This window comes from Castanea sativa, chromosome 1, assembly GCF_040712315.1.
Source record: "Castanea sativa cultivar Marrone di Chiusa Pesio chromosome 1, ASM4071231v1".
Classification (NCBI taxonomy): domain Eukaryota; kingdom Viridiplantae; phylum Streptophyta; class Magnoliopsida; order Fagales; family Fagaceae; genus Castanea; species Castanea sativa.
The window spans coordinates 68,855,261-68,868,955 of NC_134013.1; the positions used below are offsets into that span (position 1 = coordinate 68,855,261).

Below are 13,695 nucleotides of genomic sequence, written 5' to 3' on the forward strand. Positions count from 1 at the left end.
CTGGTGTTGACTTCGTCCACTTTGTGGACTTAACAATAGATTTGTGCATTTTGTAGATTTGGTAGTAGATTCGTCCACTTTGTGGACTTAATAATAATGTCGTCCACTTGGACTTCGTAATAACTTCATCCACTTTGTGGACTGAGCGGTAGGTTCGTCCGCTTTGTGGACTTAATAGTAAAGTCATTTACTTATACTTAATAGGGTCGTCTACTTGGTAGTGGACCTGTCCATTTTGTGGGCTGAGTAGTTGGTTCATCCATTTGGTGGACTTAATAATAAGGTCGTCCACTTGGACTTAATAAGATCATCTACTTGGCAGTAGATCCGTCTGCACAATAAATACGCCAGTCGTTTCTGACTAAAACTCCTCTTATTATGATAAATGCATATGTAAGTAGAAAATTGTTCCAAAAAAGAATAAACTTCAGCCCTTTGGGCTTAAATGTTCTATAAGTAAAAGTAAACTAAGATGAACGACTAAAAGAAATAAACTGGAAATGAGGAGTTGCTATCTTCATACTTTCTTCTACTGATAGTACTTCCTGAGATGCTCGGCATTCCATGGATGATGTAGCTTCTGCTCATCAAGTGTCTCCTGGTGGTAGGTGCCTTTCCTCAGCCATGATGTGATTCTGTAGGGTCCTTCCCAGTTTGGGCTGAGCTTTCCTTGTACGGGGTCTCTGGCGGTGCCCATCACTTTCCTCAAGACAAGGTCTCCAACTTTAAAGTCCCAATGCTTGACTCGGGAGTTGTAATGTTTGGCCATGAGGTCTTGGTATTGCGCGAGACTCTGTTCAGCTGTTGCCCTGACCTCGTCAACTAGATCAAACTATAGATGCATGGCTTCGTCATTTCTTGACTTGTCGTGATTGTCCACTCTGTAGCTCGTGAGTCCAACCTCAGCTGGGATGACAGCCTCAATCTCGTATGCTAGTCGAAACGGAGTTTCTCCCGTAGGAGTTCGGACTATCGTCCTGTATGCCCATAGTACGCCTGGTAGCTCCTTTGGCCATGTGCCCTTTGCCCCCTTGAGCCGAGTATTAATGATCCAAAGCAAGGATCAGTTCATGACCTCAACTTGTCCGTTGGCTTGGGGATGGGCTGGGGAGGAGTAGTGGTTCTTGATTCCTAATTGTGAGCAGAAGTCTCGGAAGGAGTCATTGTCAAATTGCTTACCGTTGTTTGAGATCAAGACCCTTGGAATTCCGTACCTATAAATGATGTTCCTCCAAACAAAGCTCCGTATGTTGCAGCTAGTTTATTTTTTTGTTGGTGGTGGTGTTTTCTTTTGGTGCCAAATATCAACGGGACAATGGATATGCAAAAGGAAAGATAGCAAGTAAAAGTGCATAGGTTAGTCATTCGTGGTTGATTATTGTGTAATATACATATGCAGCAAAGTAATTAATATTTTATTTGTTATGTACATGTTTTTTTGCTTTCACAAACTAATTGTTCTTGACTTAAATGCAATCATTTGGAAGAGTTTCTTCTTTAAAACTATTATGTTTGTTGCTAAATCATTTAGCACTGATTTTGTAAAGGCATGAATCTTATTTTTCATCTCTTTTATTGTCCTTGGCAAATTGTTATTGACTTGAAAGCAATAGTTTCAAAGAGTTTTTTAAAATTGTTGTGTTTGTTGCTAAATCAATTAGCAATGATTTTGTGAAGGCATGAATCTTATTTTTCATCTCTTTTATTGTCCTTGGTGACACATTATTATCTGTTGTGTGATGGAAAAAGCCAAAACAATCATTGAAATAATTAACTCAAGTGCTCTTTTTCAACCTTAGGAATTATAATATGTCATATAACTTGTTGAATATAGTATTCATACAATGTAGAATATTCACTTTTTTATTTTATTTTTTTACAATTATTATTAAAATTATGACAGTTCATGTAAAATTAGAAATTTTTTATGTATAAATAATACTTTTATAAGAAATTTTTCGTACCAATGCATCTTTATTGCATTTGTTGTATAAGTTTTATAGTTTAAAGAGTTAATTAACAAAACTGATAGGAGAGAATTTCCATGATCATATGTTTTACATGGGGCAAAAATAACCTTATGAAATCTACAAATATTTTTGCAATTTGAAACATAAAGTCAATCAATATCAGCTCTCTCAAGCCTCTTAGGCTTTGTATGTTATCGGAATAAAGGAGTGAGAGTTTCCTTCTAATATAAGGTCAATTTATATTTTAGTTATTGATCTTTTTTGTTTGTTTCAATTTATTACAGAACTTGCATTTGCATTTGTGTATAAAGAGAAGTAGGTATATTCCTAATGAGGATGAGTTATGTAATTTAATGGTCTTTTGTTGTATATTTGCTCTTCAGAGTGCTTATTACAAGTGGCTATATTGGATGTCGTATTGGATTTTTATAGATTTTGCATGTTGTATTCTATATTAGTTGAGAATCTGTTGGGTACTAAATTGGGGAAAAAACTGTAGCAAAGTAAAAGTTAGTTCAATTCGTTTTGAATATATTATTATTATTATTATTCAAAAATGCAGAAGTGTGACTAATGAAAAATCTACAACTGATCAGGAATTTCTAGGAATCTTGATGTAAAGCTCTAAAAAAATATGTGACCCCACAATTGGACTAATGAACCAACTAGAATTTGGCATTGGTCAGACTCGCCTAATAATAATTGTGACAACTACCTTCACTATGTTTTCTATATGTTCTTGGTCCTTACTTAAGCAAAATAGCAAGAGAGAAAAGGTGTTGATCTCTCTCTCTCTCCTTGAGCTTATTACAAAGAAGTATGTTATTTTGTTCATATTTAAGTTTCAAATACATGTTGTTAGAACAACTATTAATACAAAAGGAAAATCTTTATTGATCATGCAAATCTTTGTGTTCGTAACCAAATTTCAACATCCATACTTTAGAATGTATAGTAATAATAATTTTTTTGTAAATGGAATTATGTAACTTTTTGGGTTAATTACTGCATTTTAAAACAATAAACAAACAGATTGATAACTAATGTATCTTATACACTTTGCAACAAATTTTTTCTTTACAGATTGATTTTATTAGCCAAATTTCTCTTCTACTTATTTCATACTTCAATAACTATATTCTCTCGAACCCAGAACCTCTAAAAAAACCTTGAACCAATTAGTTATAACTTATGGGATTTTAATTAACATTTTTTCTAGATCATGTGTTGATGCCAGGTTATGTCTGTCTTTTAAAAGAACACCTGCACATTAGCATCATTATTTGAACAACTAACCACCACCCCCTTCCATATTTTACCATCACATTAAGTATAATATATTAAGTTGATTGTTTTCAAATTCATAAAATGATCCCGCGCATTGCGCTGGTTAAACACTAGTCAATATATATATAAAAGCAGAGACCTCATGTGAGAGTGCATGAGGTTTTGTCACGTGGCACTCTAATATTGCATTTAACCTTTTTTTACCTTTTTTTATTAAGTTTTTGTAACCATTACCCAATAGATCATAGTAACTTATTTTTACCATTATATAAATTTAGCATTTTTTACCTCTTTTTATTAAGTTTTTTTTACTGTTACCCAATAGATCATAGTAACTTCTTTTTACTATTATATAAAATATGGGCTGTTCTTGACAATTAGACCCATTAAACCAAAATTTGTTCACTATAAAATGGACTACCTTTTAAAAGTAGACCAAACCTTACCTTACATATTATGACCCAAGTTTGACCCTTCTCACATGTAAATCAAAGCAAAAACTCTTACCCTCTTACAAACTCTCTTCTTCCTCCCCACGTATAGATGATACTTCTAGAAAATCTCATTATCATGAAATCATGTCTTCGTTTTTCCCCAATTTCAATTCAATATGCTTTTGGCTATTAATAATGTTCTATGCAATTTATGCAGACAAATTTCTGTCATTGTCCAGTGCAACAAAAATATATATAAATCTTAAGATCCCTGAAGTTGCTGAAATAATTGACAAGTGCATATTTCTAAAATTTATAATAACAAAAAAGTCTATTAAATATCATATACTATCTCACAAAATGCCATTAACTTAATATTTTTTTTAAAAAAATTCAATGATAGGAATGGTAAAAAACATGATCCTATACAAGAAAAACCAAAAATGCATGCAAAGCAATTTTCATAGGAGGATTTATCTTTAAATAATATGAAGACAATAGTAAAGATAAAATGCATTGAATGAGATCCTAAGAAACAGGTTTGTTAATAATTTCAAATTATAGTCATCATTTATGTAAAAAAATAATAATACATCATATTATTTACATTAAAAAAATAATGCATATTAATTTCAAAGTTTTTTGCAAGATGTGAACTGCTAAGGTATTGCAATAATAAGTAACATTGATACAACAATAGGTTGGTATAACATTTTGTGAGTACTTTATGAAAGGAATGTCAAATCACAAGCAAAATCATTTTGGTGTGCAAAATGTGAAACAAAAATAAATCTTTCTATCCCAAAGTCAGAGGCACTCACATTAACTACATACTCTCCAAATATTTATAATATATTTATCTCACTATAACTACTATATATATACAATTACAAACTACTTCAGATACATGATTAAAATTGAAGTTTTTGATGCAACTAACAAAACAAATTTTGTGATATTTGATCGAGATATAGAGAAAATCCTAAATGAATCTACAAGAGATCTTGCTGAAAAATAAACTGAGGTATTACTTATTTAAATTATTGTAAAAATATTGATATTGGAGAACGAATCCCACGTGATTTGAAAAAAAATTAGGAAAAAAATGGATTTCTCTACTTCACTTGAATGAATTCAATCTATAGGATGATTTTGAAAATTATATAGTTGCTAAGATTTTCGATGCACTTTCAAATGATAAAAGGATATGGAAGAAAAAAAAATACACAATTCAATATGCTATATTAATTCTTTTTATTGCACTATTCGAAAGTTAACAAAAAAAAAAAATTACAAAAAACTGTAACATCATTGAAATTTAATATAAAAGCAAATACTATGAAAAATCTTAGCGACAAAATGATGAAAGCTCAAAAATTGAACAAATATGGATGAACTAAACTTCAAACGTTGAAGATAGAGAAACTGATGATGATAACAAGCATCGCCATATCGCAATAACAAAGATTGAAGAAACAAAAAAAAAAAAAAAAAATCGTAATGAAGCTTTTTATTACATCATATAATAAAAATCAGTAATATAGAATGAATTAATATGTTTTTATCAACTTTTATTATACAATATTACTTCAAGTTGTTTTAATTATTGCTCATTACTTGAACAAAATAATTATAATAGATATATGTGTTCAATTTGTAATTGTTACTTTTTATGATGAACTCATTATTAACAAAATTTTATGATAAATATGCTATAATATATGTCTAATATTTTCCAAAAACAAATTTACATAAAATATTACAACAATATCCGTGCACCGCACGGGAAACTTACTAGTATATATATAAAAACATAGATCTCATGTAGGAGAGCATGAGGTTCTGCCAAGTGGCACATTCGTTGAGCTTCTCTCATTTAGACTTCCACCTCATCAAAATTTATATTTATGTAAAATTTTTAATTCCTTGAATGTGTCAATAAAGTGAATACACATTACTTATCTATAAGTATGCACTAATTATGTGTGTGTGTGTGTGTGTGTGTGTGTGTGTATATAAGAATTTTATATGGTTTTCTAAAAAAATATATAAGAAAGAAAAAACATCACATGAGAGACCATGTGATTCTGTCATGTTTTGCTTTGTAAGAGTAATTTTTCATTTAGCTTTACACCTCAAATTCTTTACATATTTTGATTATAATAAAATTCTATTTATAAGATATCACTATTTTCACTAAGTGTTTAACTTACCACTATCATATTTCAATAATATAAACGTAACATCATAAATTTAGATGATGTTTCCATAAGCCAACTAAACATTTACATTTTTCTCAAAAAAAAAAAAAAAAAACTAAACATTTACATGAAATTAAAAAAAATTTATGCGAACTCCAAGCCAATGTAGAAACAAAACTTATAATTAAAAATTTCAGCAAAAAAATAAATGATTAAACAAACAATCAACTTATTACACCACATAATAACTAATTTCTAATTTATGTAACTTTTTCTCTATAGTTTAAATTCTCCATCCCTTAATTTTTTATTACATCATTAATTTAACAAAAATCTCTTCATGATATCGCAAGATTACTTCATGTTATTACTTTAAAATATTTTGGATATTCTATATAAATTTTTCACATAACAGCTTAAAGCATTATCCACGCATCACGCAGGACCATGGCTAGTATGTTTAATTGCAAAAAGAATTTTTTTTAAGTCTTTATTTGTGTTGGCATATTTCTTGTCAAATTTACTTGTAATTAAATTCAAATACGTATTATTTCTTTTTGTGGGTTCAATTGTAATTGGGTTGAGGGCTTAAGAGCTGAAATTTGAAGTTGCTAAAGAAGCATTTTTGCTCGAGCAAGTTTTAGTCCTACGAATCTGCCATGTAGCAGTCATTTGAAATTCAATGCAGGAAGATTTCACAGGACCTTTGTGGGAGTTTTGCTCAAGCGAAATGCTTAAACCTAATTGTTGGGAAATTTAGACCCTAGTTGATAGAATTAACAAGTTTTAAACCCAAGTTGTTAATTAGATTTATTATGAATAAAACTTGTTAAAATAAACAAACATCAATATCATGTCAAAATCATGCACAACGGAAAAGTAAATAAGATAAAATATGATGACCTAGGAAAATTAATGAAACAAACTAGTTTCACTGTAAAAAACCTGGGAGAAAATCTTCCCGAAAATCAATCCACTATAGTAAAGAAAAATTTCAGATCTAGTACAAAACATTTGTCCCTAGACTCTACAATTCTCGTAGATGAACTTACAGCAGAAACCTTTTACCGATTCAGAACCTCTGATCTCTTCAATATATGAACGCCACCATTTTGCATGGATCCTAGTGTGTGACTAACCAAAGATGCACGACTCCCAGTACATGACTAACACACCAACTTGAAGAAAATGTTGGCTGCAAAGTTTTTCACTTCATCAACAATGAAGATCAAGAAGCACTTGGTTACAAGACCCTAAGGCGCAAAGACGCAGTAGCTTCTTTAAGAGAGAATAAGGCACTCGATCACTTTTTGCATGTGTTCTCCTTGTATTCTTTTATGTGACGACCTTTAAGATAAGCCTTATATTTGTTTAGGGATGTGAGAAAAGAAACCTTACACATACATGTCAACATGGGTCGAAAATCAGATTTGAAAATCTGAATTTCGTAATTCTCAATAGATACATCTGTCAAGCAGCTATCGAGACCTTGATAGATAGTATTTATCGAAAGCTGTCAAGACTCATTAAACCTCGATAGATATTATCTGTTGAGAGTTGTCGGGAATTTGTCCAGCTTTAATGAACAGCCCTTCTTCACTTGTTTCTTAGTCCAATCTGCATGTCTTTAATATTTGACTTGAACAACATGTTTCTTAAAGTATTAAACACTTCTTAGATCTACCCAATTACAAGTAAAATGCGTTTTCTCAAAGGATTAGCCAATTACATAAAATATGTCCTTAACACTAATTAAGACAATTCTGTTACGTTCTCACATGCTGTTCTAGCCTTTACCTATCCCTTATAAGCTTCATTTCCCACAAAATTCAACCCTAATTCCCATCCGAGAGTTGAGAGAAACCCAGTAAAAATTAAAAGCCAAACACTTACCCATTCTCTCTCTCTCCCTCTCCACATAGCCACCTACCTTTGAGAGGAGATTGATACCACTATTTCCTTCACTACATTCAAAGTTGAGAGTTATTTGGTGACTGGGAATCTTTAGACCGATACCATAAATCCAAGAACGTACACAATTCTTTATAATTTTTATTGCTTTTTTAGGGTCAATATCTCTAACTTCTAATATATATTTTGTTTATATTGTTATCCCAAATTTAGAGTTTTGCACAAATAGAATAAAATTTCATACTTTTCAACCCAAAAATTAAGAAAAAATGAAAATTTTAGCCTTAAAATAAAAAAAAATAAAAAACCTACCAAAAGAATCAATTTAAGGCCTAATTATTCAAAACGGACCGAATAGACCAAGTAGGCTGCAATTGACCGAATTGGACCGAATTCAAAGTAGACTGGAATGGACTGAAGTAGACCGACATACTATTGTTGCTCAAAAATGAGCTTAACAAAAATAAATGTTACACTTCATTTTTTAGATATTATATAGATATAGATATAGATATAGATATAAATTAGTAAAAAATAATTAAGTTAATTTATTTAAATAATTATATAGTAAAATTTTGTACTAACAATAGTATCACTAAAACATAATTAGGAATTTAATTATTATGTTGTTGATGTGAAACTAACCAATCATGTCACTTTGTAAAAATTTTAGATGATAAACGATAACCATTTAAATGTTATTTTTACCATTAAAAATTTAATTGAAAACATTCATACACATTATTTAAAAGATTTTATTATTTGACTAATATTAATTTAAAAAATGCTTAAATGACTTCAAGTATTAATTTATTTGAAAAAAAATAATTAAATGAACTCATTTAGTTATTTACTAATAGATTTTATAATTGAAATGGTCGGAGGACTGAATGAACTAAAGTAGACCAGAATGTTACGGTAATGTGGCTCAATAGGAGCGTAACAACAGTAAGCATTTCAGCTTGTAGATATTATTATATAGATGAGTACTAATAAAATGAAATATGCAAATGAATAGCCATGATCTGAACTCATGAATAGAAGGAGTATCGATCTTATCTGTTGAAATTTTTCACTAAATGAAAATATGAGTAATATATTTTATTATAAATAATTACATATGCTATTAATTCTATGGCTTGAATCATTTTCTCCTTATGTGTCAAATCAACTGTAAAACCTTTTGCAAAGCAATTCCCATAAAGAAGTATAGAAAAGCTCCAAGAGATAAAGCACGTTGGCCCTGCAGCAGCCAAGGTAAGATCTAAAATCTGAAGCACTTGGCTAATCCTATCTTTTTCCAAAAAGTTATAAAAAAATCATATTATTAGCTATTCACTGTATAAGAGTATGATTTTTTTTTTTAAAAGAAAGCATTCATTCATTCAATATTATGTAAAGAGTCTTGGTACAAAGCCTCCACCGCCGGCAGTGGTGAATTCTCTATCCAATAGATTACATCATCAACATTTTTTGCATACCTAGCTAAAGAATGCGTAGTCATATTCCCCCCTCACTTAACACAACTGATTGAAATCTGCCTCATCCCATTCAGATAAACACAAATATCATCATAAATATGTCCAAACAAGGAGTTATGGTAGGACACATCTGATATAGCTTCCATGGCAAAAATCATATTATTAGCTATTCACTGTATAAGAGTATGATTTAATTATACTATTCTCCTCTTAAAATTCTGCTATATGAATTTTTTTTCATGTAATTAAAGTAAATTTTTTTAATTAAGTAATCATATAATTTTAAGAGAAACCTACCCAACGGCGAACAGATGTACCAACATTTTTGTCTATGCTTATCCTAAAAGAAGAATTGAGAGAGGAGACTGGGCTGGCCAATGGATAAGATACTGTGTCTTCCACGAAAACAAAACAAAATTTCATTACGTCAACTCCCAACAAGTTTTTGACAAAATCAAATACCAATGACAGGAACGTCGAGAAAGACAAGAGGGAGCATAGTCTCCCATGGTGGATGATGGGACCCACCCATCAGAGGGCGCACAGTCTCTCACTTATAAGAGACTCCTTTGTACTCTATTCATTAGGAGGAAAGAGAGAGAGAGGGAGAGAGATGGCAAGTAGATATTGTTACAAGGATGCTCTTCCATTTTCAGCCATGGTTACAGCAGAATGCACAAACGTTGGCTTAAACATCTTATTCAAAGCATCCTCTTTGAAAGGGCTGAGCTACTACGTCTTTGTCTTCTACATGTATGCCACTTCTACTCTTGTTCTCCTCCCTCTGGCCATCGTCTTTCGTGGGTATGTCTCCTTCTCTCCATTAAATTTTAATCTAAACCTTCTTTCATAAATTCATTTATTCCTGCTAAAAGTCACATAAATCTTAGGTTTAAACTGAAATTACTTGAAACAATATAAGTTTTTAAATAAAATTTTCTGAAGCTACGTATAAGACTGAAATAAAAATTATTTAAAATTTCAAGGTTTAAATAAAATTTATCCAAAACTATGAGGTATGGTGTGATATTATCCTTTTTTTTTCTTTTTTTTTTCCCACAATTTCCTTCACGTTCTCATGTCACTTATGGTGTGATATTACAGTGCGTTTTGATGATGTATCTAGTTATAGAATAATTTTGATGAAATATTAACAAAAAGCTACTTCATACATGTAGAACAACAGGGCTTCCTACATTCAAGTTGTCTCTCCTCTCTAGAATTTTCCTACTTGGACTACTTGGGTAAGAAAGCATTACACCAAAAAGCTTTTTGAAATTTGATTTAAGATTTGAAGGTGATAGTATCCAATAACAAGAAGGGTGCATTTGGTTCGCTGGATGTAATAAGATATGCCGATCAAATGGTGGCAATGACTGAATTGCCACACACCTGGGAGAAAGCGAGATTTTATTTTAAATGACTAAACTGCCAAATCAACAACACATAGTTTCAAAATATATTTCTGCAGTGAAATTTGTATTTTGATCTTATGTTTGGGGAGGGCTTGCAGGTTTTCAGGTCAGGTATGTGCCTATAAAGGCATAGAATACAGCTCACCAACTCTTGCTTCAGCTATCAGCAACCTCACACCAGCTTTTACTTTCATACTTGCTGTCATTTTCAGGTTTTCCTTCTTAATTCTCATTAGCAACCTCACCCAAGTCATTCTGGTTTTTTTTTTTAGATTAAAAAAAAAAATTATAATTTGATAATTGGGAGAGTTGTGATTGAATCATGGAAATGCTAGTTGAATTATAAAACTATTGACGGTCCTAAAATTTGTACCATGTTGCCATTTGGGACCTTAATTTCTTTAATTTTTAATCTTGTGTACTACCACTAATATATAGACACTTATAATATATCATTCATCATCCTTATTATGATTAATTAATATGGCCTGCTTACGAAAGCCATTAGGAGTGATATCATATTTGCCCCTTTTTTGTGCATTTTTTTTATTCATTTTTAAAATGACATTTGCTATGAGGAAGAAATTATAGTTGAATTATAAAACTCTTGACGGTCCTAAAATTTGTACCATGTTGCCATTTGGGACCTTGATTTTTTTTAATTTCTTTAATTTTTAATCTTGTGTACTACCACTAATATATAGACACTTATAATATATCATTCATCATCCTTATTATGATTAATTAATATGGCCTGCTTACGAAAGCCATTAGGAGTGATATTATATTTGCCCCTTTTTTGTGCATTTTTTTTTATTCGTTTTTAAAATGACATTTGCTATGAGGAAGAAATTATTTCATAAAATATGACTAAGCCAATGTCATGGTTTGTTTTTTGGTACATTACATAAAAAATAAAATAAATAAAAAACACAGTACACCAGTCCATTAGCAACTGTTCATGAAAGTTGCAATTGCTTCTCGAGCATAACATCTTGCCTAACCAAGGATTCTGCAATCTGGTTTGATGACAGAAACTTCTCAGTTCTCTCAAAAGGGATGCAAGTAATTTAAAATCAAGTTTGTGACCAGTCACTCCTTTCGCAACCTGCATATACATAAAGCAGCAATTCTGTATAACTAACCAGCACGGCAGCACCACTATGGATTAAAAACTTTGTCTATCAGTATTTCCCAAAATTAAAGCTCTCTGAGAGTAAGCAATAAAAGAAGAACCCTTGAACATGCGTATTTTTAACTTTTTAAATGGGATTCAGAGCGGTTTGATTTCATATCTGATATGATACAAAAAATTACATAATGGAGGACATATATATAAAGATAGTGCAAGAGGTCATCCGTGTCATTGCCCTACTTGATGTATTATTGAGGAGCCTTTATTTATACATTTAAGCTTTGTGATAAATTTAAACTTCTTTAATCATTGAGTTTCTTGAACACATTTATTTTTTATTACTATCACCAAATTCTCTTCCTTTCCTTTATTTTATTGGTGGTTCAAAAAGGATGGAAAATCTAGCTTTGAGATGCTCAATCACACAGGCTAAAATCATGGGCACAATAGTATCAATATTAGGAGCATTGGTAGTGGTTTTCTACAAGGGCCCTACAATCCTATCTCAATCTCAGCCACCATTTCTTTCACTTCATTCTCCACAAGGCACATCAGAAACACAGTGGGTGATAGGTGGCCTTCTACTTGCTGCTTCGAATCTTCTGTTTTCAGGCTGGTACATTGTTCAGGTATTTTTATGTGATAGGTGATACTTCAAATTGTGGATTGGATTGTTTGAGTGTGAATTGTGCAGGCATGTTCTATGTCCCACACTCCCACATTGGGGGTTTGCTAGGTAGATCTTGGCTTACATAAACGATTATGACTTATGAGAAGTCTTTATTGTAACTTAATTTGTCCTTTTGGGATATTGTACAGATGTGACTAATGCTTGCCTTGTCTCATGACATTATCAGACAAAGTTTTAGAGAAGCTAAATTTGCATTCTCTGGCATTTTACAGACCCAAGTTATGGAAATATATCCAGCAGAGATAGTTGTGGTCTTCTTATACCTTTTGTGTGCAACAATTATATCTGCACCAGCATGTTTAATATTAGAAGGAAACTTAAGTTCTTGGATACTAAGGCCTGATATAACATTGGTCGCCGTTATATACTCGGTAAGAACCACGAAACATGGACAATAACAAATGACAAAACAAGTTATTGATAATATCTAACTTTCACTCTCCAATCAGGGATTCTTTGGTTCATCCTTCAACAGTGTTATTCACACATGGTGCTTGCACTTGAAGGGACCTGTGTATGTATCAATCTTTAAGCCATTGTCAATAGTCATTGCAGCTGCTATGGGTGTCATATTCCTTGGTGATGCTCTCTATCTTGGGAGGTATATAATTCTCTCACATGAAAATGCACATTTATGCATGTATACAAAGGCACAAAGTACCTTCTCTGCCATACTACATGTATTAGTTGCTTTGTTTTTATTTTTTCATAATTCATTGGCCTTGTTTATTTTCTTCCTAATGTTGCAGTGTCATTGGAGCAATAATATTATCAATTGGATTTTATGGTGTCATATGGGCAAAAGCTAAAGAAGTATTGAGACAAGACTATTGTTGTGCTAGCTTGGGATCTTCATCTGAACATAAGACTCCTTTGTTGGATAGCTACAAATTTGAAGACGTAGAATAGATGTATGCATATGAATGCTAGTTGATTAAAGATTGCATAGCACCATGGTACTTGCAGTCTAATACCTCCGTAGTTTTTTTTCAATTGTACAGTAAAAGAACACCTCATTGGATAGCTACAAATTTGAAGGCATGTAGAATAGATGTATGCAGATGAATGATAGCTGATTAAAGAGTGCATAGCACTGAGCTACCTGCAATCTAATACCTCAATAGTTTTTCAATTGTACAGTAAAAGCACACCTCATTGGATAGCAACAAA

At 31.6% G+C, this 13,695-nt stretch overlaps 1 protein-coding gene across 2 annotated transcripts; it reads left to right on the forward strand.

Moving 5' to 3' along the window:
• The first annotated feature begins 9,768 nt into the window (after window positions 1-9,768).
• Window positions 9,769-13,695, forward strand: LOC142618241 (WAT1-related protein At5g40240-like). Of its 2 annotated transcripts, XM_075791148.1 has the most exons (7): window positions 9,769-10,088; window positions 10,463-10,528; window positions 10,798-10,911; window positions 12,226-12,463; window positions 12,738-12,896; window positions 12,975-13,126; window positions 13,275-13,695. In XM_075791148.1, exons 1-7 carry the CDS (start codon window positions 9,799-9,801, stop codon window positions 13,432-13,434), a joined length of 1,179 nt encoding a protein of 392 aa, XP_075647263.1. In that variant the 5' UTR covers window positions 9,769-9,798; the 3' UTR covers window positions 13,435-13,695. The 2 variants fall into 2 exon arrangements, with proteins under 2 accessions (XP_075647263.1, XP_075647269.1); XM_075791154.1 differs by lacking the exon at window positions 10,463-10,528 and having other exon boundaries at window positions 9,775-10,088.

Excerpts from the sequence above, each read along its gene's own strand:
- LOC142618241 (XM_075791148.1), top strand. The coding sequence starts at position 9,799 with ATGATGGGACCCACCCATCAGAGGGCGCACAGTCTCTCACTTATAAGA. Across the intron at positions 10,529-10,797 it reads TTCCTACTTGGACTACTTGG|GTTTTCAGGTCAGGTATGTG; the intron begins GTAAGAAAGCAT and ends GAGGGCTTGCAG. Across the intron at positions 10,912-12,225 it reads ATACTTGCTGTCATTTTCAG|GATGGAAAATCTAGCTTTGA; the intron begins GTTTTCCTTCTT and ends TGGTTCAAAAAG.